Below are 26,617 nucleotides of genomic sequence, written 5' to 3' on the forward strand. Positions count from 1 at the left end.
GGAAATACAGAATGGTCGTCCATCCCAAGCATTACGCATGTTTTTGCTTTATCTGTGTAATCTGAGTTGCAGTGGTCTTGAGCCTATACACCCCAAATATAGGGATGAGCAATTTGTGTAATAAATGAAGGTTTTTGCGTGTAATTTTGGTTTTAGCGTAACTTTTCAAGGTTGATTAGTATGTAAATACAGAATGGTCACCCATCCCAAGCATTACGCATGTTTTTGCCTCATCTATGCAATCAGGGTTGCAGTGGTCTTTAGCCTATACACCCCCAAATATAGGGATGAGCAATTTGTGTTACAAATGGAGGTTTTTGTGTGTAGTTTTGGTTTTAGTCTGACTTTTCAAGGCTGAATAGTATTAAAAAGACAACCCAGAAGGGTTTTCCTTCATGTATGTAATCCAAATAAGGGAATGAGAAATTTTCCCAATTTTTGTTGTTATTGGAGTTGTAATTGTTGTTGTTTTGAAGATAGGGTTTGTTGTGGTAATGTGTTTTGTTGTGTATAACAAAACGGAGTATTTCATTGACAAATTGCTCCCCTCACCTCTAATCCTCCCTCAGGAAAGTCTCATGTGTTGGACTGTAAATAAATTAAGGTTTTTGTATGTTCTTCGGTTTTAGCGTTATTTTTCAAAGCTGATTGGTGTGAAGATACAGAAGGGTCATCTGTCATAATCATGTGGTATGTTTTTACTTCATGTATTTGAATGTAAACTGGGTTGCAGCAGTCTATTTCCAATACGCCACTCAAATAAAGAGATGAGCAATTTGTTTAATACTTGAAGGTTTTTGTGCATAACTTCGGTTTTAACTCGAGTTTTCAAGGTTGAAGAGTGTGGAAATACAGATGGTTCGCCCATCATTTTAATAGGCTTTTCTGCTGGTATATCTATAATTTTGTCTTGTAATAAAGCATTTTCTTTTTGCAGGGTGTCCGCAAATGGATATACCACAAAGAACATTGAATAGTTTATTGTTATTTGAGATACTGACATAAAGTTGATATGAATACATGTAAAACACTTGTAAGTTTTTGTTCATTTCATTTTTTTTGGTCTCGTTTAGATATTCTCCAATTATTAATAAACTTGTACATGTCATCCACCATTCACGATAATCAATTCGGTGTTGAAATTATGAGAAAACATTCTCCACCACAGCTGACACAGCATCAACAAATACGATGTTTAAGTTCATCAAGGTCCCTTGGTTTGCTCGTGTAGACCTTACTTAAAATAAAATAAAAACACCCAGAGACAAAAATATAATGGTGTTAATTTTGGGTAAATTTGCAGGCCATTTCATAGGTCTTCCTCGACCAATCCAACGATCTGGCAAAGTTTGATTTAAAAACACTTTGACAATTCGAAGAAAGTGAGGTGGTTCAATCCATCCTGTTGAAAGATACAGTAGCTCTTTGTAACAAGTCAGGATTTTCTTGTAGTTTTGGAATAAATAACTCTCGTAGCATGTTGAGGTACAAAATGCTGATGAAAGTGAATTCATCAAGGAAATAGGGTCCATAGATGTGAGAACGTAGCATGGCACACCAGATGATTACTTTCGGCGAATCGCTTTTGTGTTCGTACAATTCATGTGGATTTTCTTCTCCCCATATCCGCAATTGTGACAATTAACTTTGCCTTATATGTGAAATGTAGCCTCATCAGTAAAAAATGAGGTTTGATTAAAAACAAAAAATGTAAGTCCTACTCTAACCGTTCAATTTTATACTGACAAACATTTACTCTAGTTTCATAATCCTCTTCTAAAAGTTTATGAACTGTTTGCATTTAATAACATGTAAACATCAATTATTTATGAAGGATATCATGAACAGAGCTTTTTGGAATGTTTAACTCAAGTGCTGCTCTCTTTCCTAATTGACTTTTTTTTGGGCTGTTGGTAAATTCCTCCATGATAGCATTTGCCCTTTCATTTGACTTTCTTGGCCTTCCAACAGATTTCCCCTTCAGGACAGATCCTGTAGCCTCAAAATGATCCACCCATCTTTGTACGGGGTGTCTTTCAAGCGCTGGTTTGTTCATTTCACATTGAAAACGCCTTTGGGCTTGAATGATTGAACCATATTCATGTACAAATCTCACAAATTTTGCTTTCTGTTGAGGACTTGTCATTATATCAGTAAATGCGGTTTCTCCTGAAACAGAAAGAAAATAACAATCATTATTCACAACAATGTGAAATCTACAAGCCATATGCATTTTTGTTTTCAAATTTATGTTAGTATCTCAAATAACAATAAAACTATTCAACGGTCTTTTTGGTATATTCATTTTCGGACAACCTGTATATATTTATCCACTGTTGAATTGTTTAATTTGTTCCCTCATTTTCCACTACCTGATGGGAGAGATACCATGCTCACTAAACTAAGGCAGTGCTCTCTAGGGTGAGGCCTACCCATTGCACACTGGGCTTGTGATTTCCCCAAATGTGGGAAACTCGTTTGTACAGTTTGTGGTCGTCTATCACATATGACTCTACACGTGTGCGCACCCACTATTCATTTCGGCAAATTAGGTTTCTCTCAAGTGCACAGTCCTCACATATTGGTTACTTTGTCATATTGGTATAGTGTTCCGTAAGTAGACATTCTCAATTGCTGCCAACCTTGTTTGTGTCACATGTTTGGCATGCATGCATAAGGCATAGGAAATAGGTCTTAATTATGATGAGGGCAGAGGAAGACTCTGATGACAGATGTAGAGAGTATTGAAGGTGATTTATACCTCAACAAAATTTGCTGAGAGTAAGGTGAAATCACGTGGGTGTACAGTACGTAACCTAAATCAATTTCGGATATTGCAAGCCCTGGCTTTTTAACAATGCCCGAAGCTACAGAAAACAGTATGGTGGTCTTGATTTACTGTTTGGGTTGTTATTTTGGCTTCCAGTTACTTCTTACAGATGCAATTGATTTTAAATGGGCTTTTGAGATAGCTTAGAGGTATTGACACTCACATTTGAGGTGTCTAGCCTGCATTTGAATCTCGACCCATGAGCTATAAAGGGTCATCCTGGTGTTTCACATGCAGGGTGACACATCAACATGTGTGCTATTCATAGGAAGGAAGTTGCCAGCACTGGTTATTGCTAGGCATTAAACTTCCGACAGTTTCTTTCGCGAAGAGTATGCTCGTTAGGGCCAGCACCCTGAACAAATTTAAAATTCCTACCCTGACTGATTACTGGAAAGTTATTTTAACAGCAAACAATCCAGTTTAGTTCTTGCCAAGAGACTGCTTTGGCAACACAGATGCTTTGTCAAGAGTATGGTACATTGGTGATGATCATGATAGATTTATGATATACTTGGTTATTTATTTATTTGATTGATTGATTCGTATGCAGCCTATGGCTGCTTGGTTGCATCATTTTCTGGGAGTGTGGCCATGCCGCTGATGCAATCCCCCTGTTTCCAGTAGCTGGTACTCATTTTACTGACCGCAGAAGGATGACAATATCCTTAATGATAACCAGTAATGAATGGCTTTGCAAGTAATTGTCTCTAATGTATTATTGAAATCGTTAAGGATGAATTTTTCAATTACTGGGGGTTTCATTCCTCCTGTATAATTCTCAAAATATTTGATTTATAATAGCAAGAGTAAAGGAAACATTGCAAAAAATGTTTTATGGCAGTGATCCTTTATACAACATTACAATTTATAGGACAAAACATGTACTGTAATATTTTATAATTCAATATGATGTTAAAAACAATCTAATTTAAAGCAAAGTACGATACTTCAGAGGAGAAGTAATAGAAACAAGTGAAAAGACATGGAATGTCATCGCCCCCATTGTTTCAGTAATTTTGCTGTATGGAGTTAAAGGGCTGGCCCATATTTATGTACAACTAAAATGGCTGCCAGTCTACCAGTCGGCCATCTTTAATGAGATCACAAAATAAAGTGAGATACACATGTATGCCATCATGTTGTGTGCTTGTGCCAAGTTTGAACAAATTTGGACTATGTCTGTCGGAGAAATGGTTGGGGACACATTTAAGTAACAAAATGGCCGCCAGTCGGTCATCTTGGATCTATTCTGCAAAAAAAGAGACATGCTTATGTCAACTACCATTCATTATCTGCTTGCCAAGTTTGAATAAGATCGGAAAATGCATGTCCGAGAAATGGTTGGGGACGTGTTCGACACCAGGTTTGGTGTTCGACACCAGGAAGTTTCTTTCAGTCCAGGTCACAGTACCGAGAAAAACGTGACGCAACCATTCGGAGGAGCACAAAATTGGTCCTTCAGTATTAATATATAGATGGTAGAATTATCTCCCTGTATGGTAGGAAGTGGTAAGTGATTCAACATTTTTACACCAAGTGCTCTAAGAAGAAAGGATATTAATATGTTGAATACTCTGTGTTCATTTGTCAACTGTTTTCTTTATATCTTATTTACAAGGAATTAAGGCACAGGAGGAGGCCATTTGGCCCATCATGCCTGTACCACACCAATACCAGATTTAGTCAATCTATTGATACCCCATCCCTTCTTGTGCAGCCTTTTTTGACTGCAACACTGGTACTCATTTCACCGACCTCAGAAGGATGGACAGGTTGAGTCAACCCCCTGGTGTTAATTCAGCAGCCAATGGGACTTGAACTCAGGACTCTAGGATCCCAAGCCACCACCCGAACCGCTAAGACAACACCAGGTTATAATTTACGTAGTGCATTGGTTTTGTTTTAGACTTTAGAGCAACAATATTTGACGAGTTTCCCTGAATTACGAGTCAAAATTATTATATACGTGTAATAATCAAATTTGAAATAAATTTAAGTATTTCCTTCAGGGAAAATAATGTTGTGCCTTTTACTCTTAAATTATGGATTTATTTGTCAAATGAAGAATGCATCCTACCCATGGTCTCTAATTTCATTATGCTATTGATGAATTATAATTTTTCCCATCACTTTCTTTCCACACCACCCCTCACGTCCTGAAGATCCGAGTGGACACTTCTGTGGGCCCTGGAATTTTTGCAGTGCAATATGAAGAGATACGTGGTGTGAGTGACGGGCCCTTCCTAAGGGATATTGCCTTTTCTCCTGATAAGCGCTTCCTGTACCTGCTCACGGAACAACAGGTAGGCCGAGACTTTCTTGAGCACCTCTCTCCTTGGAAAGTTTAATCTGTGAGGGTTTTTTGTTGGAATGGGGGTAAGTTGATCCATAAAAAGTTTAGGTTTGTGATTAAACTGCTGTGAATGATTAGCTCAGATGAAATATGCCATCTGCATTGTGTGACCATATACAATATATACATATATATGAATATAATTATAAAATAATAAATGTCAGTGTGTATCTACATAACTCCAAAACCTTGAAAACTAGCAGCCCCAACCTTTGCATGCATACTAAGTGAACTCCAAGGGAGTGTATAAATATAAATTGGTTGTTTGGGTAAATTTAAACACCTCTTTTTAAGGAAATTTACAGGGTGCTCCTCACAAAAAATACCACAAAAGAAGCCTCACAAAGATGGTGGCACTCCATCTTGGTCAGTCCTCTGTCAGTTCCCTGTGGTCTTAAGCTGCCATTTTGTTCAGCCTGTTCAACAATGCCTTGACGCGGAGCAGGCTGCAATGGTTTCTTCAGAATAAAACACTCAAATTTGTTTTTTTCACTTTCCTCACTCCATGCCATCGAATGCCTGATCGTCATACTTACGAATCGCTGTATACATAGCTTTTGTAGGTGCTGTAGTTTTTTAATTTTGAGCTTGGAGCGATTTCATGCATTATATAATGTCATTTACCACGATGGACTGTCACAGACTAATTTATGTATGTGATTGAAATATTCTTTCGAATTTGAGGATCGGATCACGTGGACGAAAGAACTGTCAAAATCTGGAGTGAAATCTGAAAATTTAAAGAAATTTCGCAATGTTTTGGATTTTGCGAGTGTGTCCCATTACCAACCAGCTTGCTATCGTTTGCCAAACCAGCCATTCTTTTATCAATCATTTCATTGGAGAGCTTGCTTGAGTGCTTTAAGCTACTTGGCAAACGCTCTACAAGCTACCATGCATGGTGTTGGTTTAATGGTTAGAGTGGTGGGCTTGGGATCCGAGGGTCCTGAGATCCGAGGGTCCGAGGGTCCCGCTCAGCTGCTGCATCAATACCAGGTGGGGTTAACTCGGCCTGTCATCCTTCCGAGGTCGGCAAAATGAGTGCTAGTAGGCTGGTTTACTGTGTCGGAGTGGCGACCCGTCCAGGATTGTGCCCAATAGCCAAGGAGACTGCGAAAGCAGCACCAACGCTCTGCACAGAGTATGGTCCCAATCTCCTCCTCCTCCTCCTCCTCCTACAAGCTACCTGGTGTTTGTTTGCATGCTCTGGCAATACATGGCAAAAGTACCCACACTCTCACTGAAAACATTGATCAATGTACAAAGTTCAGGCCCCACCCACCTGCATTGGGCTCTGCGGTGCTGTGCGGTGCTTCCAGCAGTGCCTTGCCCACTGAAAATATTGTGGAGTTGTATTTTTACACAACATGGCTTTGTTTCACCTTATTGTGTGATCTGCTTTCATTACACCACCCGTCACTTTGCCATACATACATATAAAAATAACGTCGTTCGACCTCATGTTCGGAATTCCACTTTTGGCATGTTGGTTCGAGCTGTGAAAATCCGAGACTGACATTTTGTGTTCTCTGTGGCTTGATATATTTTTGAATTGAATTTTGCTAATTTCCCACTTGAATTCCTCTTTCAAAGAACTCTGTTTGAAGGTAAATCTTTGCGTTTGTCCTTTTTATGCACTTTATGCATGTGTACATTTGACCACGTGTGTTATTGTGGTGTATTACCATCACGGAACTTGAAACAGAGCGCAGTGCCTCGGTCACAACAGCCCACTCGCAAGTGCTCAAATGGGAGATATATGTGTGTGCAGTGCAAAGGTCGCTGTTTGTGCGAGCATGCATGCATGCAGGCAGGCCTTTGCCAGGTAGATAGCATGGGGTTCAAATGCTCCCGCATGGTTTTATATGGAATCTGGCAGTTAAAAAGAAAACGTTGCTGTTTGGGCACATTTTATCGCCTTGGTAATGCCCCGGTACACAGTCTTCCCTTCCCCTCCCCTCATGCTGCCTTCCCTTCCCCTCCCCTCATTCTGCTTTCTCTTCTCTCCCCTCATGCTGTCTTCCCTTCCCCTCCCCTCATGCTGCCTTCCCTTCCCCTCCCCTCATGCTGTCTTCCCTTCCCCTCCCCTCATGCTGCCTTCCCTTCCCCTCCCCTCATTCTGCTTTCTCTTCCCTCCCCTCATGCTGTCTTCCCTTCTCTCCCCTCATACTGCTTTCCCTTCCCCTCACAGGATTGAGGAGGGAGGGGAAAGTGTGGGGTGGGAGGAGGGAGGGGGGTTGGGTTGGAAGAGGTGGGGAGAGGGAGGAGAAGGGTGAGGTGGCAGTCCAGAGGGAGGTGGGGTTGGGTAGGAGGAGGTATGGGAAGGGGATGGGGTGTAATAAGGGAGGTTTTGTGGGGGGGTCACTGGAGGTTGGGGGAGGAGAGGGTTGGAGGTTGGGGGAGGAGAGGGTTGGAGGTTGGGGGAGGAGAGAGTTGGTGGTTGTGGGGGGGGGAGAATTGGAGGTTGGTTGGGTGGATCGTCAATGCCTGCATGAAAAACTCTCCATTGTGGCGACATTGCTCAATGCTCACTTTAAGAACAAATGTGTGCATGCTCAATCGACTTGCTGGTATGGATGAAGGAAATCGAAAATGTCTTGAGCATTATGCTGATTGGTTGGTGCATTTGCGTGAAATGCAAAATTTGGGTGAAACAAAATGTGCCTCCACGAAGAAAATTATTCTAAACTGGCACTATCAACCAGAGAGAGAGAGGGGGGGGGGGGTTGTTGGGGCAAGCCTGACTACCAATCAGAGCCGTATCCTGGAAACTTCTGACTTTCAACCGTTAGCATATGAAATCAAACAGCCCGACAAAAAATGCTGCGGGGTGGAGGGTGTGTGTATAGGCGGGGGAGTGCAGGAGCACATAGAGTAATATATAATCGTTCGTAATGCAATCCAATCAAATGAAATCGATGTAATCCAATATAACGTGATTAGTAATGGCGTGAAACAAATGTGGGAATGTGGGAGAGTGCTGGAAAGTGACTACTGTGGTGTAATGTCATTACGTACTGCAGTTGTTATTTTACTACACATCCAGTTACCGTATATTTCGTATTACTGAGTTATTACAGGGCACCATACATGTATGAAGACATCATTGACTTGAAGGACCTTGCATCCAATCGATAAATATGAGTTCACTTACAAGGAAGGAACTTCAATGCAGGAAGAGGCCATTGTACCGATCAAAGCCGATGCAAAGCTTGCCAACTTATGGTTGTTTTTCTGTGATCTATGCTTTTTAAATGCTGAGCAGCAAGCCGGGAAGCAGCACGTACCATTTTAAAAGTCTTTGTTATGACTTGGACAGGGTTCGAACCACGGAGCTCCCAGAATCAAAGCGAATGCTCCAACCATTACACCAGTGAATATTATCAAATGAGATTAAAAAAAAAAAAAGTCAAATTTTTTTTAGTTGTTGGGTTTTACAAAAGGTTTGACAGGATAGCTCGTACATTGCCCAAAGTATGGATCTATTCCCAATCTGTCGAGTCTGACTACACACAATTCCTGAGTCGACCATAAACTGTCACTTTGGTGCTTCACAGGCAGGGCATTGCATCAATGAGTGTCCTGTCTTTGAAAAGATGTTAAGCTGGTTGTCCCATCTGCTAGCGTCTACTGATGGACGTTAAAGATCCCATTTTGAAAAGAGTATTTGTGCCGGGACATTGTACAAGTTCCTGTCCAGACTACCACTCGGTAGACCAATGGCACCTATCCTGGTGTTTTTTGTCTGATGACCGCTTCAGAAATGACAACACTCTGGAAAGAGCATGGCCAAGAATGGAATGGATTTTAGAGAAACCAATGACAAGGAGAAATAAAAGGAATACGGATGAGCCCCCTGGGTTATTATGCTCAGAGATAAAAATTGTTTTAGACTTCAAAGAAGACATGCACACTGGAGATGCACGGTCGTTGCAGCGAGAGACGATGGAAGTTTCTTTTCGATGGCTTATTAACTATAAGGAGTGTGTAAAAAGCACTATCTTATTATCATTCATACCATGAAAGATATTATGTTGGAAGAAAAAAAAAAAGCTCAAGCAGAAATCTTCTTCCTTATGTGCTGGTGACGAAAGCTTAAAAGGGATGCCATCGATTTCCACTGCCATAAAGGGCAGAGTAAATTGATGTTTGATTTCAGCGCCGGGTCACCCACACCCGGAGAATCAGAAATCTGGTTGCGGAGCTGACGCGACGCCGCAGGAAATACAATCGATTCACAAAATTGGCGAGAATTTCTAATTTTTTGGTAATTATTTGCACCCTAATTGTGAATCGTGCCGATCATGCAGAACATCGGTCTCTCTGTATCAAAGAAAGAGTCCCTGCCTGGAAGATGTGCACACCATTTGTGAAGGCGTAATGTACATAGTAATAATTATCCAATATGGCAGAAATTTTGATTCCTCCTTTTTACCTCCCTGGAAGTCCAATGCATACCTCCTCCTTCATTCTTCTTCCTAAGTGCTTCTTTCCATTTCTCTCTTGTCCGATTGTCTTGTTTTTTTCTTCTTTATGTCATTAAATGCATTCCCCTCTCCCCCTCCTCCGTGGATCTGTGCGCATAATATGCCGATGGCCTTTAAAAATTTTAGTTTGATCAAAAAAGAATAAAAAAAAAAAACAGCAGATAAAATCATCCTCGGTGAGTTAGCAATAAGCAGTCAAGTGACTGTTAGGAGGAAAAATGTTATAATGGTGATTGAAAACAATTGGGTTTTGAACCTTCAATAGCTGTTTATTTCAAGCCAATACTATACCCGTAAAGGCAAACAGTAGGGTATTAAGGAGAAAATTGCCTCTTCAACACAGAGGTCTAATGATGAAAATCTCCACCATGGTGATACAGGCATTTTCCGACCTCGAAGCAATCTCCAAGATGATTTCATTGGTGGAGTTAACAGTTTTAAAGCTCGATCTTTGGAGATGATCTTATTTGCTAAAATTCCAGCAGTGACATTGTGCTTGCTACGTGCCAGTCATGGGTGTGAGAATATTAGCATTTTTTTTTTTTTTTTGTAATGAGTTGCACAGAAGTCAATTCGATGTTCTTGTTGGTTTTTCAGAGATAATTCACCATTTCCTGTCAAACGTATGAGATGAACGATTGGTATAATGAGTCTGACTGCTGCTTTGTGGAATGGTTCTATTGATGGATGAGGAAGATTGTGATTACCTATTGCCTGCGGGTTGCCTCACTCCTGATGGCAGTGAGTTGGGAGATCAATGTGGACCGGTCTTCCATTTATTGCACGTGGTCGATTGCTTTGCCATCTGAGTTGATCTCGCTGTCAACAGCGACTGACGTCAACCAAATCGCAATGTATAATGGTACCAACAGCCACCTCGAGCCCCAGATTATCACTGAATTTGTCCACTACCAGCGTAAGTTATCTTAATGTAATGTTGAGAATTGGGTTAATATGTAGAAGAGAGAGCGATTAAGGTAATGGGTGAAGATGAAACATGGGCATGATGTGCCAAATGACCTTTTCCTGCACCTAAGTTTTCTTGTATTTCCTTCTTTATTCCACAGACTTATTTTGAACACTTTGCACAACCTTCCATTTTTCATCATTATTGTATTTCCACTTTTATACATAATTCTGATGCTCCCTTAATCTATTCCTATCCACCTGGAACTCCTTTCTTATTTTCCACATTGCTTTTAATCTTTTATGAAAAACACCTGAGTTATCTCGGCACACTTTTTTTGCTTCTTACCAAACCATGTACACTTTCCCATTCCCACGAACTCCAACGACTGTATGTCCTCACTCACATGATCCATCCATTGGGACCATACTCTGTGTAGGGCGTTGATACTGCCTAAGCAGTCTCCTTGGCTATTCGGCACAATCCTGGACGGGTCGCCACTCCGACACAGTATACCAGCAAGCTGGCACTCATTTTGCCGACCTCGGAAGGATGACAGGCTGAGTCAACCCCACCTGATATGAATTCAACAGCTAAGCAGGATTTGAACTCAGGACCCTAGGATCCCAAGCCCACCACCCCAACCATGAAGCCAACACCAGGCATACTCACATGATCATTGCACAGTTATCTTTTTGTTGGTGCTCTATAACATGATATAAATAAGCCTTTGGTGATCTCTTTACTTCTTTCACTCCATCCATTATCCCTCATATATCTCACTGTTGCACTTAGTGTTTAATGTGGACTCTCTTCCCTTTTGCTCTTACTTCATCCCACTTCACATCTTATTCTCTGCAGCTTATTTCTTCCCATTTTTCATCTTTTGCACTCCAAAATAAAAACAACTCGAATTCCGTGAAACTTTCTAGGCCAAAGAAGTGCAATTTTCTATTTGACAGAAATCAAAAAGGTTCATTCAAGTGCAACAAGAGTTGTGGCCAGTGATCTCCTGCCTTTCTCGCCTTACAGCACCGTCCACATAGATCGATTGTTCTCGAAGCCACTGCTATCCGTGCCATTTGCATGGCCCCACAGGGTGGGAGTAAAGCCACAAGCCAGGGCATATCTGAATGATTTAAGCTGTCTCCGAGGATATAAACATTTTTTTTCCCCCCAACATCTTCAGCACATTTAAATTTGCAGCACGTGCTTGTTAAAACACAAGACAGCCATGGTGAGAAGAATGCCTAATTTGAATTTATAAGTGATATCAAATTTTTTTACTCATAATCATATTGTCATCGCTATGCGGTCAATATAATGAGAGACACTGTGATTGTTATCACAACACTGGATGGCGTGGGCATTTCCAAAGCGAAATACGGAGAAAAACCATGTTTGTAGCTGGTTCTGAAAGTAATATGTACAATAAGGGATGAAAAGGATTGTAAAATCGGATTTTTTTTGAAATCTGTTGATCAACATTTAAAAATGGTCGAGAAAAATAATTTGATGTTAGAATACACATTTGTGTCAAGAGAAGTTTAAGTTATGAACAAGTCTGAAGACGACGATGGTTCACGAGCGGTATTTGACGATGTAGATTGTTTCAGAAGTCAAGGATGAGACAATGTGATAATTTTTGACCAAGTTATAAAAATGATCAACATGATGTGGTACGAGTGACAGGTTATTAGCTGCAAAATGTCGAAAACCCGGTTTCGTTCAATAACTTTCAAAATTTGACCTTTGCATAACCTTTAAAGGTCACAAAGCAATGTTGTGGACATTAAAATAAGGAAACAGGATACGTGCTATAGCTTATTGGAGTTAGTTCGTCGAAGAAGGTCGAAAACCCGGTTCGATTCCCACAACTTTGAAAATTTGACATTTGTGAACTTTAAAGGTCAAAGGTCAAGCATTATGACCTTTGGTGCAAAACTTCTTCTGGAACATTCCAGGAACAATATAACGTCAAATAGGCTATATGGCATTTCGCACTCCTCGGATTATCCATACTTTGATGAAATCAGCGTAAAAACAAACTTGAAGGAGGCGCCACGGGCAAGGTGTTCGAGGTTGAGCAAAATGGTTTCAAGACTTTAGGTGGGGAATGACCTCAAGATTATGCATAAAAAATTGTCATCCGAGCTCTCAAAGTTTGGGCGGTCGTTTCTATTTTTATGTCAAAATTCAAAATTTTCTAAGTTTGTGATCTTGTGACCTTGACCTTGGGATGAAAATGAAAAATTAAGCTCCGTGGGGCTATGCAGGTGCCATTGGGCTAACCAAATACCGAAACCCCTGCCAGATTCGACAAACCCCCTGGGAGAAGATGCAAATTGAAATCGGCTACCCCCTAAAAACACAATTCACAATTTTCTAAGGTCGTGACCCTGTGACTTTGCCTTGGAACAAAAATGAAAAATCGAGCTCCGTAGGGCTATGCAGGTGCCATTCGGCTAACCAAATACCGAAACCCAGCCAGATTCGACAAACCCCTCAGAGAAGATAATTTTTTATGTCAAAATTCGCAATTTTCTAAGTTCATGATGTTGTGACCTTGACCTTGGGATGAAAATGAAAAATCGAGCTCCGTGGGGCTATGCAGGTGCCATTGTGCTAACCAAATACCGAAACCCCTGTCAGATTCGACAAACCCCCTTGGAGAAGATACAAATTGAAATCGGCTACCCCCTAAAACACATGTTTTTTGGGTGTGGCTCCGCCCATAATGGGCGCACCACGCTCATTCTCAGAAAAACACAACTAGATCATGATATAAACCTCCCACCAAAATTTTATCAGGATCGGATCAAAATCCACACGGCTATGCTCAGGACAGACAGACAGACAGACAGACAAGCCGGTAGACGGACATGGGTAGTCGACTACCCAATAGAACCTGACGCGATGGGGTGCGTTTGATGGGGAATGACCTGAGGATTAAGCACAAGAAAATTCATGATTCCAGCTTCAAGGGTTAATGCTGCAGATTGTTTTTTCGTTAAAATACCCCCACCTTTAGAGGTTTTTCGGCCGTTGCTCGGCAACGGAGGGGTCCATAGCAACGGTTCTTTCTCACACATAACTCGGACATACCATGAACCTACCATACCAGTTTCATGTATATCTGACTCAATATCTGAGATATAACGAACTTCGTTTTTTTATTGTTTTCGACCAGGGTTCATTCAAAGTCAATCTTCTCCGACAGTTTTCATAGGATCCGGCTGGAAATTTTTGACAATATGGCTGAATGTACTGCCCACAGTCGCTCGTGGCTCGATTTTTGATTTTCGAAAAAATAATTTCTTTATGATTTTAAAAAAAATTCAAAGTCCCCTTGCTCGGCAACCAAAGGGGTGTTTGCAACCAGTACGTACGCGGCACAACGAGGTCATAAACTGGTCCTACCACCCAAATTTCATCAAAATCGAACAACTGCAAGGGGGTCAAAAACCCCCGACAAACACACACACGGACAGACTGACACCACGATCAACAAATAAGGGTTGATCCCCCCCAAAAATTTTTATCGAAAAAACTTTTTTTTTCGAATTTTTTTTTTTTCGACTCAATCGACTCCCCAACAGACAGACAGACAGACAGACACACAACAAAAACGAATATAGTGGTCACTTATTTTTTTGTGAAAATATTTTTTCATGAACCAATAGGTCATGCTGGAAGGGGCAGGGGTAATTGATAAAGAAGATATTATGAATTGGTATCTGGAAATAATGAGGATGTGGGAAAGTATCATAATTGTCACAAAGTGAGTGCGTGAGGGGGAATTAGGGAGATCTGGTAAAAGGAGTGAAAGTAGGGAGAGTCACTGAGTATTTAGGATCGTTATTTTTTTTTTAATACAGGTATCACGGCTCATGGAACAGCAGAATAACAGTGTGCCAGTGGTCAATAAACACAAAATGTGATGAAAGTAAAACAGTGGAATACCATAATGATGCATCACAGCACAAGAGGAATAATTCCAGATTAGGGTAGGGACAAGGTCTCAGCATATGTGGTGGAGCTCAGAGGAAGAAATAGGGTATGTGATTGTGGTGGGCAGCAGACTGAAAACCTGGAGGGAAGATATTGAGATAACAGACTTACGAAGAAAAACTCCATGGGTGAAAGAAGAGTCGGGGAGAGGTGATTGAATGGAGGAGACCATTAAGTTTAGACAGAGGGAAGAAAACGATGAAAGGGTTTCGGTAGAGCACCTATGATGTTGAAGGGCAGCGGTTGAGCAGAGAGGTCAGAGGGTAGGAGGATCAGTATCAAAATAGAGTTGGTAGAAAACTACAAGGCCACCGACCTGCTTGCAATGAGTATAAAGTTGACCCTGACAATCTGACCTCCTATCGTGAGATGCAAATGACATGGGGCCTTAGATGGCACAGGTTCAAGGGGGGCAATATGACAAGCAGCCGTCCAAACACACAAAACGAAGCCATTTTACACTCTTACACTGTTATAAGCTAGGGATGGCAAAGGAAAAACTTGGGATGTGGGATGCAGAGAATTGGGAGGCTGCGCCTGGCTTTGGAGGCCTGCTTTGAGATATGACCCGTGGAAGACAGATTATAGCTGAAAATGTGGCCGAGGAGCTCCAAAGACTGTAGCTCTCCCAGAGGCTCATGACTAAAATATGTTGAGGTATTTGCCAGGCAGTCCTTTTGGAGGGATGAAGAGAGAATGCAGGTCTTTCTTGCATTAAAAATATCTTCCAGGTAGATGAGAAGTGGCTTATTTTCGCTGTCGTTTAGAAATGAGCATGTCGTAGATAGTTTGGCCGGTGAAACATTGAGGAAATGCATGGCATTCGAGGACGGAGTGAAGGAGTGGATGGTCTAATGCATAAATGAATCAGTTAGGTGGAATTTGTAAGGGTGACAGGTGATAAAATTGAGATGTCGATGTGGATAGTGGAGGGAAAGAAGACGGACCATACCTGACCTACGTAGATTTCCATTCAAGCTGCTTCTCTCCATGGGATGAGATTGGGTGTTTGTGCATCCGACCGGGGCACCAGCAATGCCGTGAATTGTGATGTAGTTTAAGTCCCTGCTTGGAAAACACAATTTACAGAATATCTCAGCAGTTGGAAATTGAATTGTTGGGCATGCTTCGCTGTCTTATTCAGGAGGTATTTTTTTTTTTTATGAGTAACGTAATTTATACTTCTCGATTCAGAAAACCGAGGATGTGCTTTGACGCTTGTCTGTGTGGAAACTTAGTGTATTCATCATGTACATGACTGGGAAAGATGTAACTACAACTCCAGGAATGTCTACATAATGGGCACTTCTAAATATCCAGCAAGCGTGTATATCCCTCACGATGGCTGGGGATGATCCAAAGAACATAAATGTAAGAAAAATGTTTGTTTCATAAAATTGTTTTATTTTTCATTTTTGGTGGTATAGAAAAGAGAAAAACCTGCTCATCCACTAAGAAAAACTAATTTATTTGAATATTAAAAATAACTTACGAGAATGGACTGTTGTAACTTATTATTTTATCTATTAACGTTAACTTATTGTTTTACTACTTTTTTATAATTTCATGTCAATGCTCATTTTACAAATATAAAAAAACTTTAATTTAAACAATAATTTATTTTTATATATTTAGCTCATGAATGTTAAATTACCCCCTCCCCCCCCCCCCTTTTACCTTTTCAAAGTCATCACTGGTATGTCTGTCCACCCCTTTAATATCAAACTATAGACAGAAACATACTTTGGTTTAAATTGTTCCTTGACAAAAAGCTATATGAACCTCTATGGGAGACAGTACCAAGGATAAATTGGTTGTGGATAAGGGGAAATATTGCTTTGGAGGTCACATTGTGGGAGATAGGGTGCATGTATGCGACTGTGTTGGATTTTGAGAGTATGGTGCCGCGCTGTGCCCGTCGAACAGACAGGGAAGCTCGTATCCCAAAGCAGAGTGGTTCTGCAGGAGAGGACATTGCACGAGCGATCAGATCTAATTGAACCGCTGCATGGTGTGATGTCGAAGGAAGATGTTAAGCAAATTTGGTTGGGATTCTAAAATGGAATGTGCACATCTTCATGGTGTAGAAATGATCAGTCAGGACCTCTTTCCTCATATAAGTCAACACCAGAAATGTCATTCTTCCACAACAATGAAGATTTTCTCTGCAAGGTCAAGTTGTTTCACTTTCACCACTGCCCTCAAATTTCCAAGGATGTGACAGGTCCTCCTCCTCCCCTCTGTAAATACAAATATAATCAAATGGCTCTCAGTTATTTCCTGTGACAGGTAAAGTGTTTCACGAACCAGCTGCCCAGGCCTTATATTCGACGAAGGTTAGAGTTTGGAATTTGTTCATAGCTTGCCTATTCTTCGTGAAAAACACCATGGGGTCTTTAACATGCACCAACTTACGCTGGCAGATGGGATGCCTGGTTTAACATCCATCTGAGGGGTGGCACAGATTGATGAATCACCCTGCCTGTGAAACACTAGGACGTCAGTTTATGGCTGGATCGAGATTCAAACCCAGGTTGGACAGCTTAGAGGTGAGTGTGCATTACGAATGGGGTGATGCATCGAATACAGGTCAGAATTGTGCTGTAAGGATTTCAGGGGCAAGATCACATGTCACACTTGAAGCCATGGCTGGGAGAAATGACATATGAGGCTCCAAGATATGTGAAAAACAATCCATGTACAGTCCAAAAAAATCAGACAGGCAATGTGATACATCATTATTCTTTTTTTTTGTATCACAAGTCGAGGCTCGTGTAAGAGCGAAAACACAGAAATATACAAGGCAGGAGACAAGAGGGGTGGAAGAGGGAAGCACAAAATAGTGGGGAGCAAAGAGAATAGGATTTCTGTGGAAGGAAGATGGATGGGGTGGGGTACAAGGGGTAAACAAGATGTACTACAGGGACTTTCAGGAAGGAAAATGGGGAATTTGAAGGAGGTGGGCTTGGGGTGGATTAGCAGGGGTTAGATTGTGGTTTTGGATGGGGAAAGATAAGAGATGGCGGTAAACAGCTGTTTTGAATTCCTGAAGGGAAGAATGGGATTGAAGAGCATGTGGAAGTTTGTTCCAGAGGTGGGAAAAAAGAAGAATGAAAGTGTGAAGGTGAGGAGTGATTCTTGATTTTGGTAGTTTTACCAGAAGGGGGTTGCTGGCGGATCATGAGCACCCTGAGGAAATATAGGAGGGACAGATCGCAGACAGAGTGGGGAGGAGGGGGCAAGGCCAGAGAGGAGATGGTGGAAGACAGAAAGACCACCAACCTGCCTGCATTGAGACAGTGACAGACCCAAAGACTCAGCTTCATCGCGGGAGTTACCAATGATCCCAAAGGCCTTGGTTTCCGCAGAGTGAAGTTGAGCTTGGTGTGAGGCAGGAGCACCATCCCAGATCGGGGAGCAGTAATCCATCAGATAGCAGATGAAAGCTTTTTAAGTGGTTAGGAGCTCAGGTGTGCCAAGGAAGGATTTTTCATGACGAAGGATGCCCAGTCGGCGACTGGCTTTGGAGGCCGGCTTGGAGATGTAGCTTCCCCAGGAAAGATCGTGGCACATAGTGAGACCCAAAAGCTTGAATGAAAGGACTTCTTCAAGGGGATTGTTGAGAATGGAGATGGGGAATGGGGTGGGGGGGTACCTGGTGTTGACTGAATGGTTAGGGTGGTGGGCTTGGGATCTGAGGATCCTGAGTTCAAATCTCCCTTGGCTGTTGAATTAATACCAGCTGGGGTGACTCTGCCTGTCATCCTTCCGAAGTCGGCAAAATGAGTGCCAGCTTGCTGAGATCCTGTGTCGGAGTGGCGACCTGTCCAGGATTGTGTCCAATATCCAAGGAGACAGCTTTTGCTGAAGTGCCATGTCAGGTGAGGGAGGTACCCACACCCAGCCCACTGGCATGATTGCAATCAAAGTCACTGCATATGAGGCACAGAGAGTTTGGAGGAGTGGATATAAGTTGGTCCATGTTTTCAGTGAGCGAGATGGAAATGGAGTCATCACTGTTTGATGCCGGGACAAAACACAGATAAACAAGAGGTGAGAGTGGAAGGGAAGCCATAGCCAGAGGTATTCTCGGGGTGTGGGGGAGTGAGGGCAGTACATGGAGAGTGAGGAATAGAGTTTTTGATGAAGAGAGCAACTCCTCCACCAGGACGAGGCTCAGGTCTATCATTCCATAGTTGGGAGTAACCTGGGAGAGAAACTAAGGAGTCAGACGTTTTGAAGGAGCAAAGTTTTTGTTAAGCAGACTATGGTTTGTCAGTGGCAACCTGTATGGAGAGATCAGTCAGGTGAGGTTGAAGGCCCCGGATGTTTGAGGTCCACACTGTTAAGTAAGAGGGAGGGGAGGAGGCTTTGGGTGCAGTGGAGGGGAAGGAGGGGGAGGGTAGTGTGAGGGAGGAGAAGTGGAGGTAGTGAGAGTTGTTGACAGTTGATGACAGTTTATAAAAGAGCTTGGAGAGAGGGTCAGATGTGGAGGAGGACAAAGGGCTTTGAGGTGAAGGGATGAGTAGGAGTGGGGGGTAATAAAAGAGGGGGAAAAGGGAAGTGGGAGATTGGAGGAGGTGGAGGAATGAGCTGGAAGAGAGAGTTTGGGGAAGGAGGCAGCTTTCTAGATGTGAAGGAGGAGTGAGGGGTGTAATTTGAAAGGGAGAGGTGAGGGGGGAGGATTGAGGGAGAAGGGTGAGGGGAAGAATTGAGGGAGAAAGGTGTAGTGGGAGCTTTTGAGAAAGGTGAGGGGATGCTTGGAGTGGAAAGAGAGAGAAGTTTGCTTTGAAGAGGGAGGAGGTGGTTGACTTGAGGGGAGGGGTGAGAGAGAAGCTTTGAGAGGGAGGGGAGACAATGAGAGCAGATGGTCATGGGGAGAAGGGAGAATTGAAGAGTGGGGAGAGGGTGGGGGTGGGGGATGAGATTGGATAGTTGTATGGTCGAGGTGGGAGTGGGTGGAGGGAGGAACAAGATTTGAGGGGGTGGGAAGAGGAGGAGATGTTCTGAGAAGAAAGAGAGAGTAGAGAGTGTGTTTGAGATATTGAGCAATGTGTGGAATGAGAGTGTAAGACATTTGAAAACCACACAGATTGGGATTGCAGAGGAGGAACTGTTAGTAAGGCAGAGGACAGTGGAGAGATGCTTGGATGGGGGACAAGATGGGAGAGGTAAGGATACGGTATAACAGGGAAGGAGTTCGGAGGAGGTAGATTTAAGGAGGTGGGATGAATTTGCACCAAAGTTGGAAAAAAAGAACGTTTAATAATGGAAGATGAACAAGTATTGAAAAATGGGATTATGAAAATTTGTCGGTCAGAGATTCGTTTAAATACACTGTAAGATGGATGGAGTGCAGAAGAAGTGACAGAGTGGAGAAAGGAAGCGTTGTAACAGATGGAATTTTTCGACATGGGATGAAAGAAAGGTCGAATTGAACACAATATTTTGAATAAGAAGAATGGGGCGAAGAGGGGAAGTTGAAGCATTGTAGACTGTTTTTTTTTTTTTTTTTTTTTTGAAGATTCGGGAAGAGGGGGGAAGAGGAAAGGAAAAGCTTGAAAAAAAAGGTCGTGAAGGTGTGTAGTGAAAACCTTCACGATCAGAGTGGGATTGGCAGGGAAGAGGGAGGAGAAGGAAGAAGAGTCGGGACAGGAAGTCGCATGGCTTCGTGGGGTATAAGGTGAGAAGGGAAAATATTTTTTTTGTTGTATTTTTTTATATTTTAAGACATGAAATGGAGGGTATAGTTGGGGAAAGAAGAAGGAGGGTGGAGGAAAAAGTGGTGAAAAGAAAAACTGATGGTAATAAGGAGAAAATACATGATCGTGCACGTCGATGGGAAGACAGGTAGGCCTCAGGAAAACCTGATATGACAAGACCGCCAAAAACTCACCAAATAGCACAAGTTTTGAAACAAAACCGAACTGGGAACACGCAGTAAACATGGAGGCAACAAAATAAACAGTCAAAGCGTGACAAACATTGACCGGAAACATAGCTTTGAGAAAGTCGCCAGATACCCCCTGGAGAGAACCAACTGTCACCCCAAAAACTGTAACTGAAAGTCCAATGTGTAAAGACTCATTTGAGCACCTTACCTAGATGCCTAGCAAGTTGAGATGGTTTGGATTTGTTAGCATAGAATGCCTCAAGGACATGTGGGGCGTGTTCCATTACCAATCAGCTTGTAGAGCACTCACCAACCGGTTTAAGCACTCAAGCAAGCACTCCATCGAAATAGTTAACAAGGAATGGCTGGCTTGGCAAGCGACAGCAAGCTTCTTGGTGGAGCAATACATCTGGTTTGCTCCAAATTTCTTTCAGTTGCGATGGTTTTAAAAACAACAACAACTAACAGTAGGGACTGTTTAAAAAGGTAATTATACGATGGAAATAATTGACAGAATAGTTTGTGGTTATCATAATTTTTACTTCGAGTTGATACTGTACCCCATGAAATGCCACACCGAGCTATTTATACACCTTAACATGGAGTTCGTCCAATGTGGAAATCCCTCTGTTGGAAGGGGGACAGGTTAAGTCGCAACAACCTCCATCGTGTCGTGTTAAATCACGACAAGTTTGGTTAAGATTGGATAAGTAACGACCGAATATATCATGGTCAGACAGACAGACAGACAGACAGACACCAAATTGCAAATTTTGTTATCATATTAACACCAATTCTAGACAGCACTTTTTTCTGCCTTGATGACTTTATATCAAAATGGCATAAAATTGGCTTCCGTAATAAAAAAAATCCCATAATCGGCTAAAGGACGCAATGAATCCAAGATGGTAAAAACACAAAAATCTTTACTGGTAATGATAGGCAAAAAAGGAAAGGCAGGAATAAAAATACGAACAGAAAGAGCAAGAAAACAACTAAAACTTGACAAGAAATAGAAGAAAAAAGGAAAAAGAGAATCCGGTAAATATATACAAACAGTTCATCGTCCCTGCATATCATGAGCATAATAAGTGCATTAACCACTTGCAAGGAAAGGGCTGCTGAAACAACAAGACATTTACATTATGGTATTGATAGCAGGGGACCAATCAATCCGAGATCAAATCAGATAGTTTCAGTGGTGATTCATCAATTCGACAGAAACATTGAAGAAATGAATTGACAATCTTTGCTTCAACAGTACAGCTTATTATCTTGGGTCACGACAGCCAGCAAATGGCATTGACCGACTTGAATAGCTTTGTTTAAAATGGTGGTTGCAAGAAAGCTCTTCAGCAGTTTGTCACTTTGCAATTTGTTTCCTGCAGTGTTTGAGCTTTCCTAAAAGATCGGCATCAAAAGAACGCAGACAAGAATGTTGCAAATTGGCAGAAATGTTTTGATATTTGCTCACAATGACAAACAAAATCAATGACAAGCCTGGCAGTGGTATGCGTTCTACTGAATGCTTTTCTAGTTTAGAATAAATCTATTCCCATAAGATCTCACAAAATAAGCAGAGTTGAGCCTCATCTGTACTTTGATGATCATAAATCTTCATGAATGACCAGTTGTTGTAGGCTGAGCGACTACCTGATAGCTCAGTTGATAATGCGCTTGCATCAGAACTATTGTCACACACCCCCCTCTCATATACCATACTCTGCCAAATCAGTTGCAAGACAAGGAAAATAATAAGTGGTTTGCCATTGCCTGCCCAACTGAGCAGCTCTGAAAATGGAACCCACACTGGCTAGGACAATTAATCACAAAGCCTTAGCTGCTAAGCCACTGTGTGATGAGATTGTAGTCATGGATTTGTTTCCCTGTTGAGTTGGATCATAGAAAACTGCCATCAAGGTAAAGTGCTGCATTTTTAGAGCATGTGATCCGTATGGTAGTCTCGAAAGCCAGTTGTCCCAATTTAATTTAGGTCTTGGACTTTAGAGATCTCACACTAGCTCTCAAAACGAAGAAGGGAATTATGTGTTGCTTCTGTAATTCAAATACTCGTACTTGCCTAAAGATTCATTGGGGCACAAGGTCATTATAGACTGAACATTATTATCGATAAAGTCGATGGTAAGAATGGGATATGTAAAAGATAAGTAAATTAATTGATTAAGTAATGTGTTATGGATATAGCACAGGTATGATAGGTCACACAACCTCCTCTTGTGTTCCCAAATATATCACCAATCAACAGAATTTTATCAGAAGTATGAGTAAATTAAATAATTACTCGATAACTTCGATCAAAATTGCAGTTGAACAGCTCTTCCAGCAATTAAATAATCGCTCAATGATTGTTGAACGTGAATTGATTTGTTGCCCTCAAACTACATTGCTTATTGACATAATAGTAGGACAATATCGCTGCAGGTTCACTCAATCGTCTTTGGCACTTTGGAACAACACTTTCCAAAAGTCGTCTCTTTGAGTTATTCATAAATGTTGGGCCAACTATTTGTTCTCATGTATGATTGAAAAAGTTTTTGTCACATCTACAACTTTGTCATTTTACCGATTATTATTAATAATAATAATAATAATAATAATAATAAAACCATTCCTAAGCCTGGTGTTGGCTTAGTGGTTAGGGTGGCTGGCTTGGGATCTTAGGGTCCTGAGTTCAAGCCCTGTTGGCCACTAAATTAACACCCGGTGGGGGTTGACTCAGTCTATCATCCTTCCGAGGTTGGTGAAATGAGTACCAGTGTACTGTTGGAGGCGCAGAGCATCAGCAGCACAGCCGTGCTTCCAAGGAATGAAAGCTGCCATACGCAAGAACAGAAAAGATACCATTCCTTTTGTGCCATAAAGGCACATAGGGCTGCCGACGCAGTTTCATTGGCAACGAGTACAGTCCTGGACGGGTCGCCACTCCGACACAGGTTACCCTGAATGGTTATTAACCCCAATATACTGGTACTCATTTCGCCGACCTCAGATGGATGACAGGCTGAGTCAACCCGACCTGGTGTTAATTCAACGGTAAACAGTGGTTCAAGCTCGGGACCCTTATGTCCCAAGCCAGCCTCCTTAACCACGAAGCGAACACCAGCCTTCAATTTTCTGATTAGAAAGTTATTTTTATATTGTCTTTTATTGGATGTACTATACCGACACGTTACATAGTCATTATATATTTTACAGACATGCCAGACCACTGCCAATTCTCAATTTTGTCTCATAATGGCTATTTGTCTAAAATAGATAAAGGTCGTTTTTTTCAATTAATTTCACTGCATTGGCACATGTTCAATTATTTTCTGACAGTGGTATGTCTGATTACCCTGAAACCTGAGTAGAGTGGAACAAGGTATTAGGGACCGTTTAAAGACTTTCCTAATGCTGACTTTCCCTTGTTATAATTAATGCAGTCATAACGACCATGCCCGCTCTAACCCCGTTGCAAGAGTAACCAAGCTGTGATGACAATTGCAAATATAAAGTGCAATGTAGCAAACTGACTAATCCTGCAGAGAGACTCGAAAATCCACTTGGCAAATCAACAGACAAGATTCACAAGTTATGCAAAAAGTCTAACTTGGAATTTATTACACACAATTTAAATTCACCGTGCATGGCTATTCAAGCAATAAAATTGATTTCAGATAAAATTCAACACAATTTTAAATTTTAAGAATTGAAAATGATACTAAACAGTTCAGGAGTATAAACAATGAGTATGCACAGGTGAATAGAAGAGAACATCTTGATTTTATACGAAATCATACAAGACAAACATCTGGAGAATGCAAAATGGGCAATGAGAGCAATTTAATGCCTCGGATTTTCTTCTTGTTTCTCTCTTTGTCTTGGGCATGGATTTCTGGGCAGAACGAAGGGAGGCGACGTAGCGGTGAACAAAAGGTCACTGATATCGTTTCTGAGTATCGGATGGAGCAACGGCATGGCCTTGTGGGTCCAACTCACTCATGACTGTGACACCGTGTGTACAGGTTGAGCTAAACATGTGTCCAGGTATAAACGCCCTACGTTCCACACTGAACAGGATTTCTCACCACTCAATATTCTCCAAACTCAGTGGATGCGCAACGTTTCCGGCTACTCACACTGTAATGATTTCTGCACAGTGACTCCCAGCTTGTGATGTATCTCAGCTCCTCGTTCACTCCCCATTCAAGATGTTTCAGCTCTTGTTTCAATCACAAATCCATAGGAAGTACTAAATGTGGGGTCCCATTGGCAATAGCAAGAGCCAATGGGACAGCCAAATTTCAGTCTTTCTGCTGACATTTTCCTGCAGCTGGAATCACCTCTGCACTCAGGCAGAGTATTCTGGGTGAAAATGTGTTAACACTATTCACTCACACCATTCCAGTTCTTGCTTAGGCATCCTGTACCTACACAATTCCAGATCATGTCACATTTGCACACAATTTGCTCTCATCGGGTTTGTGGGAGAAATAGATGACTCTATCATCTATTGTCAAGCAGTAAATAGCAAGACTAACTACAAAAGGCATAACAAGTCATTTTAAATAAAGCAAACATCCTTGCTCTTTACACTTAAATATAACAGCATAGTCTGCATGATGCTGCACCCCCGAGCCTGGCTTATACCTTCCTGGATGAGATGAGTAACCTCTGGCAATGTTTTATTTTTCTTCACCCATGATTGACGATAAGTTACCATTATACTCTGAGGAACATTTTTACCAACTACTTTAGGTCCATGTCTCCCTGGGCTCTACCGGTGGACCATGTACGTCCTGCAGTGACCTGAGGGGGGTACAAAGCACAGAGAGGGCAGAGGGTGCAAAACCATGAATGAGGTGGAAGAAGTCAGAGAGATTACCGACCTGTCAGTGATAGCAAAGAGATAGGCCCATGGACTCAGCTTCATCGCAAGATACTCTAATGATCTAGAAAGCCTTGGTTTCCATGGCGTCAAGCTGAGCAATATGTGAGACAGCGGAGCCAGCCCAGAGGGGAGAGTAGTACTCCATCAAGCTGCGAATGACAGCCTTGTAGGTGGACAGGAGCTCAGGTGTGCATGACTCAGCTGACTCATTCTCAGCTCAAGAAATGACTTTGCATGACGGTGAACGCCCAGTCGGCATCTGGCTTTGGAGGCCAACTTTGAAATGTGGCTTGCCCAAGAAAGATCATGGCTGATAGTGAGACCCAAAAGTTTGAATGAAAGGACTTCTTCAAGGGGAACGTTGAGAAAGTATATGGGGTTGGGGGTAGGGGTTCCAGACGATCCTTTAGGAGAGACATAGACATAGAGGCCAACTTTGAAATGTGGCTTCCCAAGAGAGATCATGGCTGATAGTGAGACACAAAAGCTTGAATGAAAGGACTTCTTCAAGGGGAATGTTCAGAAAGTATATGGGGTTGGTGGGGGAGGGGGGGGGTTCCAGACGATCCTTTCAGAGAGACATAGACATAGAGGCCAACTTTGAAATGTGGCTTGCCTAAGAGAGATCATGGCTGATAGTGAGACCCAAATGCTTGAATGAAAGGACTTCTTCAAGGGTAATGTTGAGAAAGTATATGGGGTTGGTGGGGTGGGGGGGGGGGGTCCAGACAATCCTTTCGGAGAGACATAGACATAGAGGCCAACTTTGAAATGTGGCTTTCCCAAGAGAGATCATGGCTGATAGTGAGACCCAAGAGTTTGAGTGCGTGAACCTTTTTGAAAGGGTTGTTGAAAAAATAGATGTGAGGGTTTGCGGTCTGAGAGAGAGAGAGAGAGAGAGAGAGAGAGAGAGAGAGAGAGAGAGAGAGAGAGAGAGAGAGAGAGAGAGAGAGAGAGAGAGAGAGAGAGAGAGAGAGAGAGAGAGAGAGAGAGAGAGAGAGAGAGAGAGAGAGAGAGAGAGAGAGAGAGAGAGAGAGAGAGAGAGAGAGAGAGAGAGAGAGAGAGAGAGAGAGAGAGAGAGAGAGAGAGAGAGAGAGAGAGAGAGAGAGAGAGAGAGAGAGAGAGAGAGAGAGAGAGAGAGAGAGAGAGAGAGAGAGAGAGAGAGAGAGAGAGAGAGAGAGAGAGAGAGAGAGAGAGAGAGAGAGAGAGAGAGAGAGAGAGAGAGAGAGATATATATATATA

General features: G+C 42.0%; 1 protein-coding gene across 2 annotated transcripts in view; it reads left to right on the forward strand.

Moving 5' to 3' along the window:
- The window catches only part of LOC147032567 (plexin-A1-like), a 424,700-nt gene that overhangs the window by 92,743 nt on the left and 305,340 nt on the right, over window positions 1-26,617 (forward strand). For both annotated transcript variants that reach the window (XM_085870308.1, XM_085870309.1), the window contains exon 5: window positions 4,996-5,136. In XM_085870308.1, the coding sequence (XP_085726434.1) occupies window positions 4,996-5,136 (141 nt within the window). The remainder of the gene's footprint in view (window positions 1-4,995; window positions 5,137-26,617) is intronic.

The sequence above is a fragment of the Eptatretus burgeri genome, chromosome 2 (assembly GCF_056783735.1).
Source record: "Eptatretus burgeri isolate ZD-2024b chromosome 2, Ebu_testis_v1, whole genome shotgun sequence".
In the NCBI taxonomy this organism is placed as follows: domain Eukaryota; kingdom Metazoa; phylum Chordata; class Myxini; order Myxiniformes; family Myxinidae; genus Eptatretus; species Eptatretus burgeri.